The 20,703-nt window shown below is 41.8% G+C and overlaps 1 protein-coding gene across 10 annotated transcripts in view; it reads right to left on the reverse strand.

The window, feature by feature from the left end:
* The window catches only part of PTPRM (protein tyrosine phosphatase receptor type M), a 668,229-nt gene that overhangs the window by 14,552 nt on the left and 632,974 nt on the right, over window positions 1-20,703 (reverse strand). For 5 of the 10 annotated variants that reach the window (XM_080683126.1, XM_080683124.1, XM_080683122.1 and 2 more), the window contains 9 exons: window positions 17,810-17,926; window positions 17,028-17,078; window positions 13,367-13,521; window positions 12,971-13,106; window positions 10,430-10,579; window positions 9,555-9,728; window positions 7,514-7,645; window positions 3,224-3,349; window positions 1,208-1,371 (listed from right to left, as the gene is read on the reverse strand). In XM_080683126.1, coding sequence (XP_080539252.1) covers window positions 1,208-1,371; window positions 3,224-3,349; window positions 7,514-7,645; window positions 9,555-9,728; window positions 10,430-10,579; window positions 12,971-13,106; window positions 13,367-13,521; window positions 17,028-17,078; window positions 17,810-17,926 — 1,205 coding nt within the window. The remainder of the gene's footprint in view (window positions 1-1,207; window positions 1,372-3,223; window positions 3,350-7,513; window positions 7,646-9,554; window positions 9,729-10,429; window positions 10,580-12,970; window positions 13,107-13,366; window positions 13,522-17,027; window positions 17,079-17,809; window positions 17,927-20,703) is intronic. The other 5 variants (XM_080683128.1, XM_080683127.1, XM_080683125.1 and 2 more) reach the window with 1 other exon arrangement.

Consider the following 20,703-nt stretch of genomic DNA (forward strand, 5'->3'; position numbering starts at 1 on the left):
TAGACTGTCAGAAGGTCTCCTAGGGCCCTGAGCGGGGGTGGCATGGCATGAGATATGGGCACAAGGTGGAGAGTAACCCAGGCCCTTAGCCAAGCTTGTCATTTTAATTAGGGTTAGTGGGCCCAGAGTAAAACTTTATTTTCCCTTCAATTTGGAAGAGATCTCATTGTATACTTCTAATGACATTCCACTGAAAGGAGACATAAGCTTAACACTTTAAGTTTCCACAAATTCTCTAAACATTTTCCCTAATTGCCATGACTTTCTAATTGCCTGCTCCATTAAGCCAATTCCAGCTGGCTGATTAGCTACATATCATCACCAATGAGAAAATGCAGGTGAAAGTGCTTCGAAAAGCATGGAAGTCTCTTTTCAGCAGCTCTTCATCTTGGCCGAATGTTAAAATTATCTAGGAGTTTAAAAACACACCAATGTGTGGGCCCCACCCCCAGCAATTGTGATTAAATTTGGCTGGGGTGTGGCCAGGGCATAGAAATTTCCCAAAAGACGGTCAATGAGCAGCTAAGGTTGGGAGTCACTGCTCTGTGGCAAAGGTTCTCCCATTTCAGCACCTGCTAAAACTGGTGGCCTGGAGACCACACTTTGGAGACAATGGCTCTAACCATATCTTCCCAATGTATATATTCCCAGGCCAAAACCAAAATAAAACAACAAAAAACTGTCTTAAAACCACAAAGAAAAAAAACACACACAGTTCCTTTGAAGCTTCTGACATGATTTCCAATAGAATCACCCACTGTACTAGTGTGATGGCAAGATAGCCCTGATTTGTAGCATTTGCTGATTTCTGTGATGTAGATTCTTTCACCTGGATGGTTTATCAAGTAACCAACAGTTTAGAAAGTTCAACCAGCTCAGAAAAGTCCCCCAAATGTTAACAACTGGTTCTCAAGAGCTGGTAGGAGCCTATTGGGGTAACCCACGTGCTTTTTTTGGGGGGGAGGGGGAGTTCCCAATCACAAGGTCAGGGCTTGTTTTTATAGCAGTCAGTCTGTGAAAATGCAGAATCAAAACATGCATATCTTGTTTTCTGCAAAGCAAACCAAACCTTCATCAAGTAGATCATCTCCTTTCACTCACATCTACTTATTTCTTCTCCAATTATAGTGAAACAAGAGATAGTGAAATGGCAGGTAATGGAAGGTGGCTGGTCATTCCCAGATGCAGAGCTCTATCTCACACTTACAAGCAGTGCACAACCGTGCGGCCTTCCCCGCCATTGTATTCCTCCTGCCACTTGTCCACTTGGCGAATGAGCTTCAAGAAGGAGCGCTTGGACACCGGCGTGTCTCTGTACATCGGCCAGCCCAGGAACTGGAATTGCTGTACCATCCGATATCCATCTTGGGGCTGGAGAATCAGGCAATAACCAGGGAGTGAAAAGAAAACAGGCATTATTTACCTCATTGACTTCCAGTGGGCAGGTTCCACCGGCTTGGTCTTCTCATCAAAGCAGGGCAATATTAAAGGAGAGGCCAGCCTATAAATAACAAGGAAGCTTCTACTGGCCTGAGAGTTATGAGTTTTAATATTGAGGTGTTATAAAAAAACCAGGTGTTTGAAGTGACAGACCAGACAAATAAAAGTGAAGCCAAAGGCTTGCGATTTTGCAAAAACCAAGTGAAAAATAACACACAACACGAACATTGACCACATTGTGTAGTAAATGGTAAAACGGCTCTACTTCAATTACAGGTAAATTAAAGGTAAAGGATAAGTTACAATCAGGAGATGTTTGTGAGCTCAGGGTGTTATAGATTGCACTGCGTTTCCTGTGAATATAATATGGTTTTGCTTATTGGTGTGAATCTTGCTGAGATATCTATAGTTAATTAATCTTTAGTCAGAGTTAAATAGAATTGCACTATTCAAGAAAATGTTAGAAAAGGCAACCGTTTTAATCTGCCATGGCTACGCCATTTGCACTACCTGTTCCGTGGCCCCAGCAGTCTTTGACACAGGTGGTCACGCTTTTCTCGTTGACACGCTTTCTTTGCTTGGCTGTTCCTTGTCCCTGACTGCTCTCTCCCCTCTGTATTGGCCTCCCTTTCTGATGGACCACGGCTCAGTCCTTGGGTCCCTTTCGCTTTTGTCTCTCATTTGATGATTTCGTGGCTTTAAATATTCCAATAAGCCATCAATTCATATCTCCAGATCAGACCTCTGTCCTCATAGATCCAAATGACAACTCAATATTTCCACTTAGGTGTTTGATGGTAACCTCAAACCTAGTATACTTCAGATTGAACTCCTGACTTTCTCTCCACGTCTGACGCCCTTCTCCCCCGCAATTGTCCTGTTGACACCCACCGTCTTCCCTAACTCGGTTCATTTCATCATTCTAGTTCTCAGAACCAAAATCTGAAGAGTCACCCTCAGCTCCCTAGGAGCCAAACTGTCAGCAAATCCTATTGGTTCTGCTATCAGAATATACTAGAATCTCTCTATTTCTTACTACCTCCAACTGCTACCACTCTGTCCTGCCATTGTCATTTCTCACCTAGACTGTTATGATCGTCTCCCAATGGGCCTCTCTTAAAGTCTAGTCTCAACACAGAAGCCAGAGTACTCCTTTTCAAAGGTAAATTATATCATGCGATTGTTCTACTCAAACCCTGTAATGGCTCCTGATTTCCTTCAGAGCAAATGCTCAAATCTTTGCAGTGGACTGCATGCAAGGCCCTGCATGATCCCTGCCATGCCTCTCCCCCACACCCTCCATTCCCTCTGGGTGATCACAGCTTACTGTGCTCCAGCCACATCAGCCTCTTTACTGTTCCAGAAACCCTCCCTCAGGGCCTTTGCACTGACCAGTACTCCTGCCTGGAAAGCTGACTCTGCGGAACAGTGGATGGTTGCTCCCTCACTTCCATCAGGTGTTTGCTCACACTGTATATCTACTTAAGACAGAGTCTTGTTCTCCCTCCTGTTAATGCCCTAGCACTTTATACATTCCAGCTTTTATTTTTCCTATAGCATTTATCAATTTCTAACATATCTCAGTATGTCTGTTATATCCATTATTTATTGTTTATCACCTCCCATTAGAATGTAAGTTCCATAAGGTCAGGGAGCTTTGTTTTGTTTACTGATATAGTCCACACTCCTGGAACAGCGACTGTCACAGAGTGGCACACTAAATATGCAGTGAATGAGAAAATAATGAAACCCCAGTGTAAGTGATATTGGCTGTGGTTCTTACTCTGGATGCGTTATAAATACGGAATATCCTGCTGATGATGTCTTCTTCTAAATCAGCAGAAACAAATTCCACTTGGATTGGGCCATGTCTGTGAACTCCGTTCTCTGGCCAGTACTGTGGACACAACTGAATTCAAAACAAAGAAACACGAGGTTATTTTAAGAATAAGTTTACTCTGAGCAGTTTGGATATCGTCAGTATTGACATTCAGTGGGTCTTAATACTTCCATGATTCACTAAGTTTTATTTCCTTTCTCTCCTTTCCTTCAAGAAAGTAGACTTGCGGACTTTCTTGTTGGCTGATTCCTCAGCTCCACCTGTCCTTCTTCTAGTCCTTTTCCCTGCATTTTCTCAGAAAGCATCATTAAACCAGGAGCGATTCTGTTTTCTGAGGACATGTGGATGCTATTTTACACACCCCATTGTAAGATTCCTTTTGCTGCTGACAGGAACTCTTACAAGGCCCTGGGAAGATGTCCTAGCTGCCATTAGAAGAGCCACGGTACTTAGGATGACACACATACCTGCAAACACCCAAATCTCCATCTTCCCCCTGGCTTGCTTTGCAATTTGTAATCACTTTGGGGAATAGGGCTCTTTTGTGACAAGATACTGATAGCAGTGTTGCACTGCATTTTTATGCTCTGGTCCAAACCTTCCCGCTGTGTTCTAGAAAACCTGGTGTAATAAGAGTAAATGCTTTACCTGGAGATGGCTTTAATAAAAACCACAATTTCCTAGAGTCTCACACTCTAGCTTTGGTGACACTAGGTTACTTGGAACTTTTGTATGAATGGGATGTGATGCACAGCTCTATGTGGAGAAGTGCAGCTGGGCATGGTGGCTTATGAAACTGGCACTTTCATTCTGTTGGCCACCATTCTATTAGCCACAGTAGTTTAGTAGAAATATTAAATTTGGATATAGGTGAGAGAATACCCAAGATCTTTCCTTCTCACAAAGCTTTCCTAGCCCTAAGACCCCAATAGGCATTTAAAGTTGGAAATTAAACTTCTTTGGGGGCATGATATTCCAGTGACACATTGGGTAGTATCATGTAACTTTTATCTTTCTGATTTACCAGAGGGACAAATAGCTGTGATGAGACAAAAAAACAAAAACAAAAACAAAACAAAACAAAAAAAATACTTCATTACTTTATAACCAGTTTCTATTGGGCAAAGAGCAGATGAAAAACATATCAGCTTATTTTAAGCAGAATGAAGAATCACAACAAGAGAATCTACTAGCTGAATTTCCTTTCTGATGACTTTTATTTTCCAAAGGATCTAAAAATCTTATTGTCAAAGGTTGCAAAGGTTGATTTATATGCAAGATAATTTTCAGTTAATGGTGGGTCAACCTAAAGTGCAATCTTCCTCTATTAATAAAGAAGCTAGAGATTTGGACTTTATGATTAAGAATGAAAGTAGGGTAACTAAGGGTACTTTCTTAATAGTATCTTAGAAATTACATTTATTTATTTTTAAAGTTTATATTAGTTTCAGGTGTACAGTCCAGTGATTAGACACTATATAACACTTAAGTGGTCATCCAGATAAATATAGTACCCACGTTGGTGGGGCAGGGTCTAAGTGAATCACCAGGGCAGGGTGAACAGTCATAGCCAGGTTGATGGAGACTCAGATATGGCACCCCCTGCTGGTTCTGTGGGGGAAGGGCTCAGAAAGGGAACAATGGCTTTTGCCAGCACTTCTGTCTGGGAGAAAGCTGCCCCTCCAGCTCTCATCTTGATGCCAGACATTTTAGTTTCTACCCTTATGTCTCTGGTACTTTTCAAGTGCTGACCAAGCATTGGAGTGCAGAGGGAGAGAGTCTGAGGAAGTCTGTGTGGGGCCTTTTAAGAGGAACTGCCTGGGACTCCAGCAGCCTCCATCACACTCAGCCACAACCCCCTCTGGTTTTTATAGCCCGAAGTTATGGGGACTTTTCTTCCTGGCATTAGAACCCTGGGCTGGGGGGTCTGGTTTGGGGCTGGAACCCCTTGTTCTTTAGGGGGAATCTCCACAGCCAAGTTATTCCTCCTACTTTTTATCTTCTACATCTCTGCCCCTCCTACCAGTCTTGCTGTGGCTTCTTTTTTTAAATCATTAGTTGTAGGACTTCCATTGAGCTAGATTTCAGGTGGTTCTGAATAATGGTTGTGTAATTTAGTTGTATTTTTGATGTGGTTGTAGGAGGATGTGAGTAGCACGTTTCCCTATACCTCTATCTTGACTAGCCCTTTATTTTTAAATAATGCTCTCATGAAATTTTCCCTTCCTCACCAGCGCTTCCTGGTGACAAGTTATAAAACTGCCTTATCAAACTATAGCATGCTAATATTTATTTTCTCTTTGATATCCAAATGTACCCACTGTTAACATTAACAGGCATTGTGATGGGAAGCCGAGATGGTAATAAAATCCGAACATGCACAGTTGAACTGTTCTGCCCATTTTACTCCTGACTGAGTTAGCTTTGCTTTTTGCTTGTTCCCTCAGTTCAAACCCAGATCAAAAGCTTGTCATTTACACCAAAGAGATATGAATGGCCCAGGCTGACGTTTGGCTCTCGGCACACTGCATGCTGCACTTTGCCCAAGTAAACCATGTATAAAATGGCTTAAATGGTGTATAACACATCCATGAACTGGACCTATAAATACTTAAAATAGTTGAGTGCTATTCTCGTACAATTGCAAAGCCCTTAAGTTCAAATGCTCAGTTTAGTGTTCTCTAAAAGACTGACTCCCAGGAGCCTCTTTTCTCTCACTCTGAAAATCAGCTCTGTCTGCTGAATGGAATTACTGTCTCTTTGTCTCTCCTCCCACTGGCCAGGCAAGGCTTGGTTTCAGTCCAGACAGTTTGGGTTTAGAATGCAGCTTCGGAATTCAAACACTGCTGTTCAAAGAGAACACACAGAAATCACTAATGCCTGGCTCACTAATATGAACAAAACAGTACATCACTACATTTCAGGATCCACATTAGGGGGAAAAGAATGATTCTGAAGAGGGATCAAGTCCTTTAGTCTAGAACTGTCTATAACTAAGGAGTCCTGAACTAGGGAAATTTAACTCTGACACTGCGAGTTAGAAAACCAGGATCCATGGTTCTATTTTGAGTTGTGTCTTTGAAGCTCCCTTAGCTGTGGTTGTGTTTTTAAATGGCTGCAATCTATCCTCCGGAGAGGATCAATGGGGGAAGACCTAAAACATTTAAGCTTCTTAAGCAAAAAGGACTAGATGAGGACAAGGATTGTCATTATTATTTCATAAACTTTCAGGCTACAGCCCTAATAATATAATGTAGTATCTCAAACATAATTAAAAACATTACAGCATTAAAGTGAATTCCATATCATTTACGGCAGATTGATGGTAATAAAGTAGATTTTAGGAAGGGAAAATCTTATCCACTTTGGATGCTAAAATAGTCAGGCCTTTTTATTTTATTTATTTATTTTTTTAAAAAGAATTTGTCTCTATTAGATAGGAAATAAATTCAGTTCCAGAACAAGTTTATTCTTAAAACAAGTTCAAACTTAGCATAACTGTCATGACAGTTAAGCCTGTGATTGGTATGGCTGTATCCTAAAGCAATAAATTCAGCTGCTAAATGGCCACTGTGCTAATGCTCGCCTGACAAGTCTCTTTAAGAAAATGTTTTTAAACCCCATTACTAATATTGAGTCATTACTGTCCATTCTATCTTTTTTCATGTTTAAGAAGAGGAGCTATGAAAATGTCCCATTTATCATTCTGAGCTTCTCTTATCTTCAAGTCCCAGTTTTATTTCTTTTTAATATCTTTATCAAAGAGTTGACACAACTAATTGCCGTCCCTTAAAATTGCCTGCCCGTCTCCACTGCCACCCCATCATGATACCATCCCTGGTGGGATCAAGAGCTGGGTTAGATGCTGACATCCATCACGGCTTTCTGGCTTGCTTGCTCTGATTTTGGCGTTGTGACGTTCCTGTTCCGCTCTGATTCTGCCCATTACCTTGCTCTCCCTCCAGTCAGTATTTCCATCCTTTCTGACTCCATCTTGCCCTCTCACTTCCACCATCTGTAATCCAGCCTGTCTTTTGGGTTTCAGACGACTTTCTGCCCCAATCCCTAAATCCATCTGACTTTTAACGTTTGTGTTTCAGCATCTCCTGTTCTCCATCCTCGCCTGGCTTTTGTGACCTGGCACTGGAGGCCACACTTTCCAATGTGCAAACAAAGCAAACACAGATCTAACCCTGGGCACGAGCTCTGGCTGTAATAACTCATGAGTCTCACCTGGGCCGGATCCACATCATTCAGCATAACTACAGACGTGCAGTGATAATCCAGGACCAGTCTCCAGAAGTCTTTCACTGTGTTTGGCAAAGGATGCTGGGTGACTATAAAAGCGGAAGGCTGTTTATAGCTCTGCAAACACACAAGAAAGATCCAAATATATCAGAAAATATGAAGGGAAGAAGCTAAGGTTATTTTATATGCATACAAATTTGTGACATAAAACACTGAGCATATTTAACAACTGTTGAATTCTATCACCATTGTCAAAGCCAAAACAGACTAAATATAAACTTATCTGCAGAATAGTAATGATAAAATATTCTCACTTTGACACTAAAAACACAAGAGCATTTCATAATATTTTTGCTGTCTCTAGTAGAAAAGCAATATTGGCCTAATACATGATCGGTTCCCCCCCCCCCCCCCCACAACACACACACACACACACACTGCCTGAGGAATAAGCTTTTGGCTTTTGTCTAGGGCTTGCGAGTTAGATCTCAAAGCATTTAAAAAATTCAACCCCCTTTTGTCAGTAAATAATAGGGATATCTTAGTAGGCAGCACATAAATGTTTTGCTCCCAGGCTGACCTTCAGTGTATTCATTGTTCAATCCAATGCTCTACTTCTGTCGTCAGGTCTAGCTTACTCTGCACTTAACTGATTTTTTTTTTTACTGTTTCCTTGACCAGGCTCTGAAAGAAGCATGGTACTGTCTCCTTATATGATGATGAATTTTTCCATCTCACTCTGTATTTCAATTTCTATTTTATATATTTTCGAAGCCATAATTTTAGCGTAGCATTGTTATTTCTTCTGAGTGCATCAAACATTATTTCTTACGAAATGACTCCATAAAATAATAGTCATCTTATCTTTTTTAAAGTTACCTTTAAAGTCTTTTTTTTTTTTTTTTTACCTTAAAGCCTATTTTGCCTGCTAATAATGCAGCTACTTTCACTTCCTTCTAGCTAGTATGTAACCATATTTTTCTATTTCTTCTTTTCTTTCAAATTTTAGTATCCTTTTCTTTTAGCCAATTCTCCTCTATTATCAAGTAAGATTTTAATCTGTTTAATAAGGAAAATTTAACTCTATTTTAAAAATATGTATAATTAAGCCTTGGGCAGTGTGCACAGTTGGCTGAGCATTGTCCCATGCACCAAAAGGTCTCAGGTTCAATTCCGTCAGGGCACATGCCTGGATTGTGGGGTTGTGGGCTCAACCCCGGAGGCAGCAGATTGATGTTTCTCTCTCTCACATTGATGTTTCTCTCTCTCTCTCTCTCCCCCCCTCGCCCTTTCTCTCTAAAATCAATAAAAATACAATTAAAACATGCATAATTAAAATAGTCCTGCTTTTCCTAAAAATATTTCCTTGTCATTTATGTGTGTGATGGTGCTACTTATTTTTGCCACAAAAAGGATGCATATGCTTTTTACTGCTCTGGAGAGCGTCAAACAAGTTTTTACTGATATCACACAAATAGAATTAAAACTTCCATGTTAGCACTAAAAATATCCATTCACATTTCCCGCCAATTGAATAGCAAATGCTCATTCAGTTAGAAGAAACAGACTGACAGGAAGTAATGAGCTGTGTACTATCTGTACTGACAGGCAATTTCCTCCCCATGTTAATTACTGCCTGAATTAGGAAGAAAGGGCACTAAAATAATGTTGCAAACCATATTATCCCACTTCATTGCCGCAGTGACCTAAGAGCTATCTCTTGCTCTCTGGCCAGCAGGTTAAAAATGTAAGTACTCACGGAGTAAATGGGACATGATTCATTTATCAGTACGTTAGGACAAGTGGTTTCCGAGAGACCAAGAATGTTTGCATTGACAGGAAAACATATATGGAGTCTGAAATGCACTTTGCAGAAAAAATAGTTTCTGTCTTTAAAAAAACAACACCCCAAAGAGCAAGGGCAGATGAGTCTAAGGAGACCCAGGCTGCACTTAGTCATTTCCCAGTTGCTACCCCTGGAGAAACATCTCCCCGTTTCCTTCCGAGGGAAGGTCGGTGGGCTTACATCCATTAGAGCAGCGTTGATGTAGTTGCTGCTCTCCCCGTCAATGGTGATGAGGAAAGGCAGGCAGCGGTCCGGAGGCAGGATGTCCATGCACCGGTTTTTCTCATGGTTTCGGGGCAGAAGCGCGATGCTACAGTCTTCCACACGCAGTGTTGGCGTGACCATGTTCAGGGTCTGTGTGTTAGAATGCAGACAATGGTGAAGACACTGGATAGTACACTGTCTTAATACAGACTGCAGCACAGCCAAGTTTCCTACAGCTGAGTACAAGATCATCCCCTCCTCCACCTCCGCCATCGCCCCCACTCAGAGTTACATTTTTATTTCTCTTTCTCTGCTTGGATTTTGTTTATAGATAGTGCCCATCAGACATAGGGCCATTGAGTGTAACGAGGGCTAGACATCTGGGCACTTGCGAGTAGAAGGCTGGGTAGAATTGGTCTAGAGCCAGGTACATTTAGACTGAACGTGAGGATGAGGAACTCTTGGCAAGAGTTCCTGAATATAGTATCTTGCTTGTTTTGGCTGCACCCCGGGGCATTATGGGACTACCTGGAGTCTGCCTTTGAAGTGGGGAAGTGGCACTGCTAGACCAATGGTTCTCAAAAAGTAACTTTGACCCCATGGGACACAGGCAATGCCCGCACACATTTCTGGTTGTCACAACTGATGTGGTGGAGGTCTTCTGGCATCCAGTTGGTAGAGTCCAGGGACCCTACATGACAGCCCCACAGCAAAGAATTCCCCAGCCCCAAATATCAACATTGCTGAGGTTCAGGAACCCTATGTTGCCTCAATGATTCAAGATCTGACTTAGATATATTTCTTGAGGAGCAAAGTCACAGCCACTCGCCTCTCCCTTTAGCATGACTTACCCGGAACTCCTCCTTAATCTGGCTTGAATTTGTCTGTGGGTCCAGTTTGTTCATGTCATAATACAGAGACCGAACTTGGGAAGCAGGGATGGAGGTGTCTCCACAAAGACAGGCTTCTAGGATGGCGTCATGGATAAACACATATTGCTCCTGGTGAAGCAGAGGGGACTGGTTAGTACCAGAGAAACCAAGGTGCCTGAGAGATGAGACAGAGAAAGAGGGAAGACAGCCCCACGTGGTCAAGGAAATGGACCAGTGTTCTGAGGAGAGAGATCCTGTGTGAGGACCTGACTGCTGGGAGGGGGGTATTCCCCACGTGGCACAGCTGGCACGGTCACTGAAAGGCCACGCATGACAGCTTAATGGGAGGAAGAGACAAACGGGCTCAACCCATTTATATGGACTGATTAAAACCAATCAGACACTGATAAATACTAGAGCAAGCACTGTGATGCTAGAGCAGTGGTCGGCAAACTCATTAGTCAACAGAGCCAAATATCAACAGTAAAACAATTGAAATTTCTTTTGAGAGCCAAATTTTTTAAACTTAAACTTCTTCTAACGCCACTTCTTCAAAATAGACTCGCCCAGGCCGTGGTATTTTGTGGAAGAGCCAAACTCAAGGGGCCAAAGAGCTGCATGTGGCTCGCGAGCCGCAGTTTGCCGACCACGGTGCTAGAGTAACTATGGCTAAACTACTTTGGTAATTCTGATCCCACAGGTTTGAAACTCAGTATTTCAGATGAGAAAATGAGCAGAATTGTATCTATGATAAAAAAAGAATTTGCCAACCAAATTAATAATGCAGAGAAGGTCTAGGGAAACTTGACATCACAGTGAAAAATCAGTTCTGAGCACTTAGAACTGTTTACTTTGAAATATTAATGAATGTGATAATTACGAAAGTTCTTCCACGTCCAGAGAAGGGCTCTTGTTTGTAGGTTACAAGTCCACAGTTTAAAAATGGGTCTTTAGACTGGCCAGCATGGCTCAGTGGCTCAGTGTCGACCTATGAACCAGAAGGTCACGGTTCAATTGCCGATCATGGCACATGCCCGGGTTGCTGGCTCGATCTCCAGTGTGGAGCATACAGGAGACAGCCCATCAATGATTCTCTCTCTCTTCCTTGATGTTTCCATCTTTCTCTCCCTTTCCCTTCCTCTTGGAAATCAATAAAAATGTATTTTAAAAATAATAAAAATGGGTCCTCTAATTCAGAACTGGCACTGACTTTCTCTACAATTACTTACTAAAGTTTTACCATACCTATTATCAACTTTTAATTACATGAGATGCAAATGAGTCTCATTACTTTTTACTTTAATTTCTACAAATAACCAGGACTCTTAATTCTCAAAACATCCACTGCCATTCAACATCACCTCAAAAAAGAGAGCAAGTGGGACAGTGGATGAGACAACATTTGATCAACTGTAAAGTACATTAAAAATACATTATCGCCCTAGCCGGTTTGGCTCAGTGGATAAGAGTGTCGGCCTGCAGACTGAAGGGTTCCAGGTTTGATTCTGGTCAAGGGCACATGCCTGGGTTGCGGGCTTGATCCCTAGTAGGGGGCATGCAGGAGGCAGCCGATCAATGATTCTCTCTCATCATTGATGTTTCTATCTCTCTCTCCCTCTCCCTTCTTCTCTGAAATCAATAAAAATTTATTTAAAAAATACATTATCATTATTATCTTTAAAACAAAGAATTCCTACTCTAAAGAGAAAAAGACCAGGAAAATAGCATTTAAAGTTTCTGCTATTTTTCTTTGTTAGCTAAAATAAATAAATAAATAAATTAGATTTTCCAGTGTGTTGTGTAAACTTTATGTATAAACCAAATGTACTGGATTGTTTTTAGTTCTTCTTCTACTTCACAGATCATTTTCCAGGTGGGGAGTGTAAAGCTTACTTAAAACAATCACATATTAGTAAAAATATGAATTTCCTAGGAATAGGATCTAATTATTTTTCCTCAAAAGCTTAAATTCCTGATACACTTTGAATTCTAGTTGATAGAAGTACTAGTTGGTACATAGTGCTTCTATAAAATGGGCAAATTCCCATGATACCAGGCCACTGGGAAGAATTTTTAGGGACCAGGAAAGGAACAAAATGTACAGATATGACCCTTGAGTCACTTGGCAACTGCCTGGCTATTCTCAGGCGTGACCTTGCCCTGGTTACCAGCTAGTTTAAAGGCATAATAAAAAGAAATGGAATTGGAAGCCTGAAGCCTTAATGCAGAGACTCCACTGGGCTCCTTGACCCAGAAACACACACAGATTTAGGCTCATGGCTACAGATTCTGTTACCTGTGAGACTCGTGGCCTTTTGTGTTTGTTTATGAAAGGAAAAACAAAAGAAAGAAGGGAGGAAGGAAAGAAAGGCTGCCAGGTGTATCACTTTTTCTTTTAGGGAGTTTTGGAGAGATAACTGCCATCATTTCTTTTCTCCTTGGCTCTGGGGGGTAGGGATGCATAAGAGGCCCTCGGGGACCAGTTCAAGAGCTGATGGGAACTGATGGGGAGCACAGTACCTCCGTTTGCACCATGTTCACTCTCCGTGACCGCAGCTCCCTGACACAGTTATAGATGTCCACCACCCCTTCCCTTTCCGCCATGTCCAACATGATATCAATAACGATGAAACAGCCGGTCCTCCCAGCACCAGCACTGAGTGGAGAGAGATGTCTATTAGAGGAGGAGAAGGACCCCTGTGTAGCTGCTTCTTTAAAAAAATTATCGTATTATGACGAAATACACATCACATAAAATAAACCATTTAAAGTGTACAATTCAGTGGCATTTCACACCTTCACAATGGTGTGCAACCATCGCCTCCATTGGCTTCCAGAGCATTTTCCCCACCCAAAGGAGACCCACACCCACTGCCCTCTGTGCGTCCTTCCAGAGGCTCTGGGCATGCTACTCACCTGCAGTGCACCACCAATGGGCCTGAGTTGGGCGGGCTCTTCGATTTGACCTGCCGGACGAATCCCAGCAGCCCTGTGGCATGGTAAGGGACCCCGTGATCGGGCCAGCCAGTGAAGTGAAACTGTCTGATCTCTCGGATTTCATGAACGCCCCTCTGCCATTCCCAGTCAGCACAATGCAGGAAGAGAACAAAGGAAAACACATGATGAGCAACCAGGAGAGCATCGGGTACCCTCCGGCAGTCAGTAAGCCTAGGGATAGAAACCCTGGGTCGCTGGGAAGAAGGTCACTCTTAGAGTTTATACGCACTTTGAAAACCTTACCACAGGCAAGAAGATACTCGAGGGGTGGAAGGGGAGGTGATGTTTGGGGACAATACTAATTGACAGGTGCAATTCCAGCAAATGAATGGATGGATCTCTTTGAGTCCTTGAAATTCCTTTCTAAAAAGTAGACTCAGTGAACAGTTTATGTGTCACTTAGATCCTAAGGGTGAGGTGTGAGTTCACAGAGAAAGAGGCACAGAACAGGGACCTGTGTGCTTAAGAGATCAACTACTAAAATGCAAGACCCTTGTTCTCTCTCTTCCATGTTCTGATTCCTTTGTCCTGGGCCCTCGAGCAGTGTACACACTGTGGATGCTTAGAGAATGTCACTGGAAGAATGAATGAGGACTACTTTCCAACTACTTAGGTCAGAGAACTAATTTTCATTTGCAATTCATTTTGTTAGATTTCTCTTTTTTTAATCTGGGTAAACATTTAATCCATTCATCCATTCAGTGACCATCTCAGTGAATGCAATGCTTCCTTCAGGTATGACCCTAGGTGCTGGGGACACAGAGGTATTCAGACAGTGCATCCTGTGTTCAGGTTGTTGGATCAGTAAGTTGAAGTGGGAGAGTTGCCTGCCACTGAAGTGAAGGGAAGGCAGAAGAAAAGAACCTTAAGGTTTTGTTTTTAAAAAACTTATTCTTGTTTTGAGAATATTTTAGTTGATATATATCCATCAATTTTTTTTTCTAACCATGAGCCTATGTTGTAAGACTGTGTCTTAAAGCCAAAGTCTGTTTTGAAAACAACAATTACATCCAGAATCAAGGCTGGATGTAAATTTGAGGTTAAATTGAATTTTCTCCTGTCTCATTTAGTGACTATTTACCATTTCTGTGTTAGTCCCTGAGTTTGGTTTTATTTATCATAACACTAAGTACCCACTAACCTTATCACATTCACCATCAGTCATTGTTCACACATACTTATGAGTAGAGAAATTCAGAATTTTAAGTGCTCTGAAAGATTGGAAGAGGCTAACAATTATAGATTTTAAGGTAAGACTTGCTTGCTGTAAGTGTATTAATATGTCTTAGTTTAATAACCCACAAAAGTTGAAGCTTTAGTACTCTTTGAAAATCATGCTATTCTTTAATGTTTAAGCATTAAGGTATTAAGCTATCAGAGAGTCATGAATGAAAATCAACAGTTATCTGCTACATATGCTCTGTTATCCCAAAGTAACATTACAAGGTGGTTAGGAGCCCACATTCCTTATTGCTGATACCACAGCCAGTCCCAAAGTCTCCATTAGAAGACAAAGGGTTGAGGTGGGTCACCCTCCAAATCCCTAGAGAGCTCCCTAGCTTTAGGTATGACAACTGGGTCAGTCATGGTCCCACGCAGTGGGGATGCCTATAATACATATTTATTTATTCCAAAGACCACTGAAGGGCATTTCCCCCCATATACTGCTTTTCCTCTTAATTTTCATTTTTTGAGAACTTGCCCTTCTAGCTTTGCTAGATTTCAGCTCCAGCATTCCCAAGTCTCAAACTTCATCCATCATGAGATGGGCCCCCAACTGATCTCTTTCAGACTCACTTTCGGAGCAAGATAAATGTCTTTTTCCCAAAAGAAACCTCAACCCTCTTACATGTTCAAGATTAGCAGAGGAAATTGCTTCTGAGTCAGTTCATTTGGGGGGGGGTGTGTTTAAATCATGGATGTGATTAATGATCACAGTACAAATACTTCCCAATTTGATACCATCATATTTTTGTTTATTTTTCATTATAACAAGTATTAATGCAATATAAAAAAGTAATATTCACTTAATTTTTCCATGTAATTTAATGGGAAAGAAGAACTCAAGATATACAATAGTGCCTAGAACAAAGTGTGTACTTAATAAATATCTGTGCATGCTTTGTCTTCGAGGCAGTAGGTTCATATTCCCACTGCCTTCTCTGAACCCCAAACACCTCCTAGGTAGAGAGAATTCGGTGGCCATTGTCAACTTCCTTTCTGCCAGGATAGACTGGGATAGATTCACCAGACAGCCGAGATCCATGGGGACTTTTAAGCTGTCTTCCTCCTGACACAGTGGACACTTTACCTTACTTAATATCTGTTTAGCTTTGAGTCATCACTACGTGGGAAAGGAAAGATGACAGTCCCATGCAAAACAGGGCTTCATCAGTTTCAGATTGCAACGTGTTTTGCAGAGTGGAGCCCAAATCCATTTTTCACCTTCGGTCCCTTGATGCAACATATTCTCAGAACTGCAGGGCTCGCACAGTATATGACTGACTGTACCCCCCGCCCCACCTCTAATGAGAAAGCTTAATTTCTACAAGAAGTGCTCCATGGAAGTGCTAATGATTTGTTTTCCTTAAAGTTTCCAATTGCCCAGTTAGAAAATCACGAACAGGTCATTTTAATTTCCCTCAAAGCCTGAAAAAGCTCCTCCTCCCTCCCTTCCACCACCTCTTTGCTAGTTGTCTGGTGACTAAAATAACTGGGTATTTCTAAAACATTTCTGTGTAACTGGGGATGTAGGAGAGTATAATAAGAGGTTAAAAAAGAGCAAAGAAACAAACAAACCCTTCCTTCAGCATCAGAGACGCTTTTTCAGCTTATTAGAGAGCTGACTACTGTTCAAAGAACTCTATGTTTAAGTGATGGCTTTGGATGATTTTTTTAAAAAAGAAAAAATATTGAGGATCTTTTATCGCTGTTTTAATGGAATTCACGAGCGCTCTTGCCAAGAGCTGTACAGAAATCCTCCCCCCAAAACCTGCCTAAGATGGAAAAAAAAATTGAAGTGTGAGGTTCAGAACTTGAAGAATTGAGGCAACTAGAACTCCACATTCTTTGAAGTCCCCAAGTCTCCTGCCTGCTTATTAAAAATGACAGGCTGAAAAAAACAGTATTAGAAACAGACTAAAATAAAATCTTTTCAGTCTTGTGATTCTCTGACAAATATGAATTTGAAACCCAAGATAGGTAGTTCAAAACATAAGAGTAAATTAGCCAATAAACAGATGCTGCAATTTCCTTAAAACTGGTTCTTGCTAACCCAAAAAGTACGAATATAGAGTAGAGGAGAAGGCCAACAGCCAACTACCCAGCAGTCCACGGACAATCCAGGTCCTCCAAGAGGACCTGATAGTGTAAATGAGCACCAGCTTGCACTGAATAAATTCACAACAAAATTGCTATGCCCAGTGTAACAGTGCAGGGCTGAGTTCTGGAGAAGCAGCTCCTGACACAAAGTCTGTGGACCTCAGACACAAAATCATGTGTCCCCTTCATTGGAGGCAAGATGAGGACTGGCAGGCAGAGTGTTTCTCAGCCACATCACCTCCACCTTCCCACAGCCTACCTGTGACACTTCTCTGGATGGACTGCAGTTTGCTTCACTTCCGGCCCCTCCCTATGTCAGCAGAAAGAGGGGGAATAAGGAAATTCCCTGTTATGCCCTACAGTGCTTCCCGGAGAAGCCCCATCCATGCACATGGGATGAGGCAGAGGAGAGCCAAGGCAGAGCATTCACGACCCACCACCAGCAAGTACAAAAGGCTGAGACCAGTATGGGAGTGAGTACGAATGGGGTGCTGGTTCATGCAAGGGTGTCCTATGTTTCCAGGTAAGTCACTTCTACCTGGAAGATCCATCAGTCCGTGTGAAACCAGAGGCCTGAAAAGCCTCAGGAAGTAGAGGGATTCCAGGAGGAGTTAGGACCTGGGTCTCAACACAGATACTCACTACAGGAACCCACATGGACATACAACATGAAGGCATTTATTAAACTGTCAGTGAATGGAGAGAGAGAGAGAGAGAGAGAGAGAGAGAGAGAGAGAGAGAGAGAGAGAGAGAGAAACTAAACAATATCAACCAGGTTAAAAAGAAAAAGGAAACAGACAGATAGGCATTATCTTTTGGTGTAACTGCAAAATATAGACTCATGAAATGGGAATGATTTGCTTCAAAGATGGAACTGAGCTGTTACAGAATCAAAGGGCGAGATGCAATCTTGAGAAATTACTAGGTAGAGTCTACCTGCATTCAGGTGTGACCATGTACAGATTAGCTTAGTAAGTTAATAAGGCTAGCACCACTAATATCTGGCCATGGCTTTTCAAAGTCTGCAGTGCGAAAACTTACCTTTTCAACAGCAAATGTTCTTATTACATATTCTGCCAGTAGTTCTGTTTCTATTAAGGTAACTTTAATGTCTTTATATATCTCTGTGTCGTCTGGCCAGTATTTGCAGCATTTGACCTTTAGAAAACAAAAAAGGAAATAAAGGGTTTAGAGTTTGTTTGTTTTTTAGTTCCCCAAATGATAGTTTCCCAAATGATTTACAGGATAAAATTTGCATGAAGACCAGAAGTTAAGCTGCACACTACAGAGCAAAGTTTATTTTCTTAGATCATGTATGCTTTTCTTCTCTCCCCAGAAGACAAAATGTGAGTTATAAAAGGAGCAAAGCCTAGGAAAATGGTCTAAAGTTAACAGATCATATTTATACTGCAAATATCCCAGTTACAGTAACCATTCATTTCCTGTTTATCTTAACTTAGGGAATGGCCTGGAAAAATCAACTATAAAAGGTAGTTTGCAATATTTTAGCTCCTCTGAATTTTAAATTACTTCCAGTTTCAGGAATCGATTGAACATTTTTGAGAAGGAGTGAGCAGGAAATCAAAGCCAACAGTAAGATCAGAATTTTTTTTATTTTTTTCTGAGAAAGGAAGTAGCCATGTGGTTTTTCCAATTTAGAATTACAGGTTCATTTTAATCTAAGTAAAGTCAATACACAAATCTTGGCAAAATCTGAACACAGTCTATATATATATATATATTTTTGCTTTTAATACACTTTATTTTTTTAAATTTAATAAATCTTTATTGTTCAGATTATTATAGTTGTTCCTCTTCTTTTCCCTCATAGCTCCCCTCCACCTGGTTCCCACCCCACCCTTTGCCCCCACCTCCCCCGACTGTCCTCATCCATAGGTGTACGGTTTTTGTTCAGTCTCTTCCCACACCCCTTTCCCCCTGAGAACTGTCAGTCCACTCCCTTTCTATGCCCCTGATTCTATTATATTAACCAGTTTATTCTGTTCATCAGATTTTTTATTCACTTGATTTTTAGATTCACTTGTTGATAGATATGTATTCATTGTTCATAATTTTTATCTTTACCTTTTTCTTCTTCTTCCTCTTCTTAAAGAGTACCTTTTAGCATTTCATATAATACTGGTTTGGTGTTGATGAACTCCTTTAGCTTTTTCTTAACTGTGAAGCTCTTTATCTGACCTTCCATTCTGAATGATAGCTTTGCTGGGTAATCTTGGTTGTAGGTTCTTGCTATTCATCACTTTGAATATTTCTTGCCACTCCCTTCTGGCCTGCATAGTTTCTGTTGAGAAATCAGCTGACAATCGTATGGGTGCTCCCTTGTAGGTAATTAACTGTTTTTCTCTTGCTGCTTTTAATATTCTCTGTCTTTTGCTCTTGGCATTTTAATTATGATGTGTCTTGGTGTGGTCCTCTTTGGATTCCTTTTGTTTGGGGTTCTGTGCACTTCCTGGACTTGTAAGTCTATTTCTTTCACCAGGTGGGGGAAGTTTTCAGTCATTATTTCTTCAAATAGGTTTTCAGTATCTTGCTCTCTCTCTTCTTCTGGCACCCCCATCATTCTGATGTTGGTATGCTTGAAGTTGTCCCAGAGGCTCCTTACACTATCTTCAAATTTTTGGATTATTTTTTCTTTTTGCTTTTCCTGTTGAGTGTTTTTTGCTTCTTTGTATTTCATATCTTTGACTTGATTCTTGCGTTCCTCTAGTCTGCTGTTAGGTCTCTGTATAATATTTTTTATTTCAGTCAGTGTATGTTTAATTTCTAGTTGGTCCTTTTTCATATCCTTGAGGGTCTTGCTAAATTTATCGGCCTTTTCAAGGAAATTCTTGAAAAACCTTATAACCGTGGTTTTGAACTCTATATCCAGTCATTTGCTTTCCTCCATTTCTTTCATTTGTGATCTGTTTCTTTGTCTCCGCATTTTTGTTGTTTCCCTGAGTTGGTAGAGTAGCTTTGTGTGCTAGGTTTCCTATATGGCCCAGTGGCTCAGCCTCCCCAAGTTACCTGAGGTGGACACTCTTGGTGCACCCCTTTGTGGACTGTGTGCACAGCCTTGTTGTAGTTAAGTCTTGATTGTTGTTCGTATCACTGGGAGGAATTGACCTCCAGGCCAATTGGCTGTGAGGATCAGCTGTGTCTACAGTGGGAGAACTTCTGTGCTGGAGACACCCTTATGAGACAAGACTTGGAAAATTGCCAAAGCCTCTGTGCTCAGCTTGGATGGGGCGGAGTCTCAGTGTGGAGCAGACAGCCTCGGCTTCCCGTCAACTCTTCCCTATGAGGCCCCTGGGTCTCAGTGTCCCTCGGTAATCACTACAAGCACCTCTGAGAGAAAGCTACCCTCGAGTTTCGCCCGCTGCCAGACAATCCAGTTTCTCCCCAAATGGGTTTGGGTTCCCCGATTCTCGCCTGGAACTGGAGTTCAGCACAGTCGGGAGCTTCCATCTCCCTCACGCTTGAGAAAGCCAGCGGCACACTCAGCAGTCAGTCTTCTCCACTCGCGCTTGCGTGCGCACCTCCGGACCTCTGCTCTTTTGCAGCTCCCCTGAGTCTCCGTGTGCTTTTCTCTTTTCCTGACAGTCCAGATTCCCCCTGTATGAGTCTGGGTCCCCAGGATCTCACCCGGAACTGGGGTTCAGTGCAGTCGGGAGCTTCCGTCTCCCTCCTGCTTGGGATAGCCAGCCAGGCCCTCAGCCACCCGTCCTCTCCGCGTGCGTTTCCGTACCTCAGCCTTTTGCAGCTCCTCTGAGTCTCCGTGTGCTTTTCTTTTTCCTTCTAGTTGTGGAAGGAAAGCCAGCTTTCCTGTGGTTCTGGATGATGTCCATTTTGTCTTTTAGTTGTAGTTTTGAAGTTGTTGTGCAAGGCAGCAGTTTAGGTGTTTACCTATGCTGCCATCTTGGTTTCTCCCCCAG

This window comes from Plecotus auritus (genome assembly GCF_963455305.1).
Source record: "Plecotus auritus genome assembly, chromosome: 8".
In the NCBI taxonomy this organism is placed as follows: Eukaryota; Metazoa; Chordata; class Mammalia; order Chiroptera; family Vespertilionidae; genus Plecotus; species Plecotus auritus.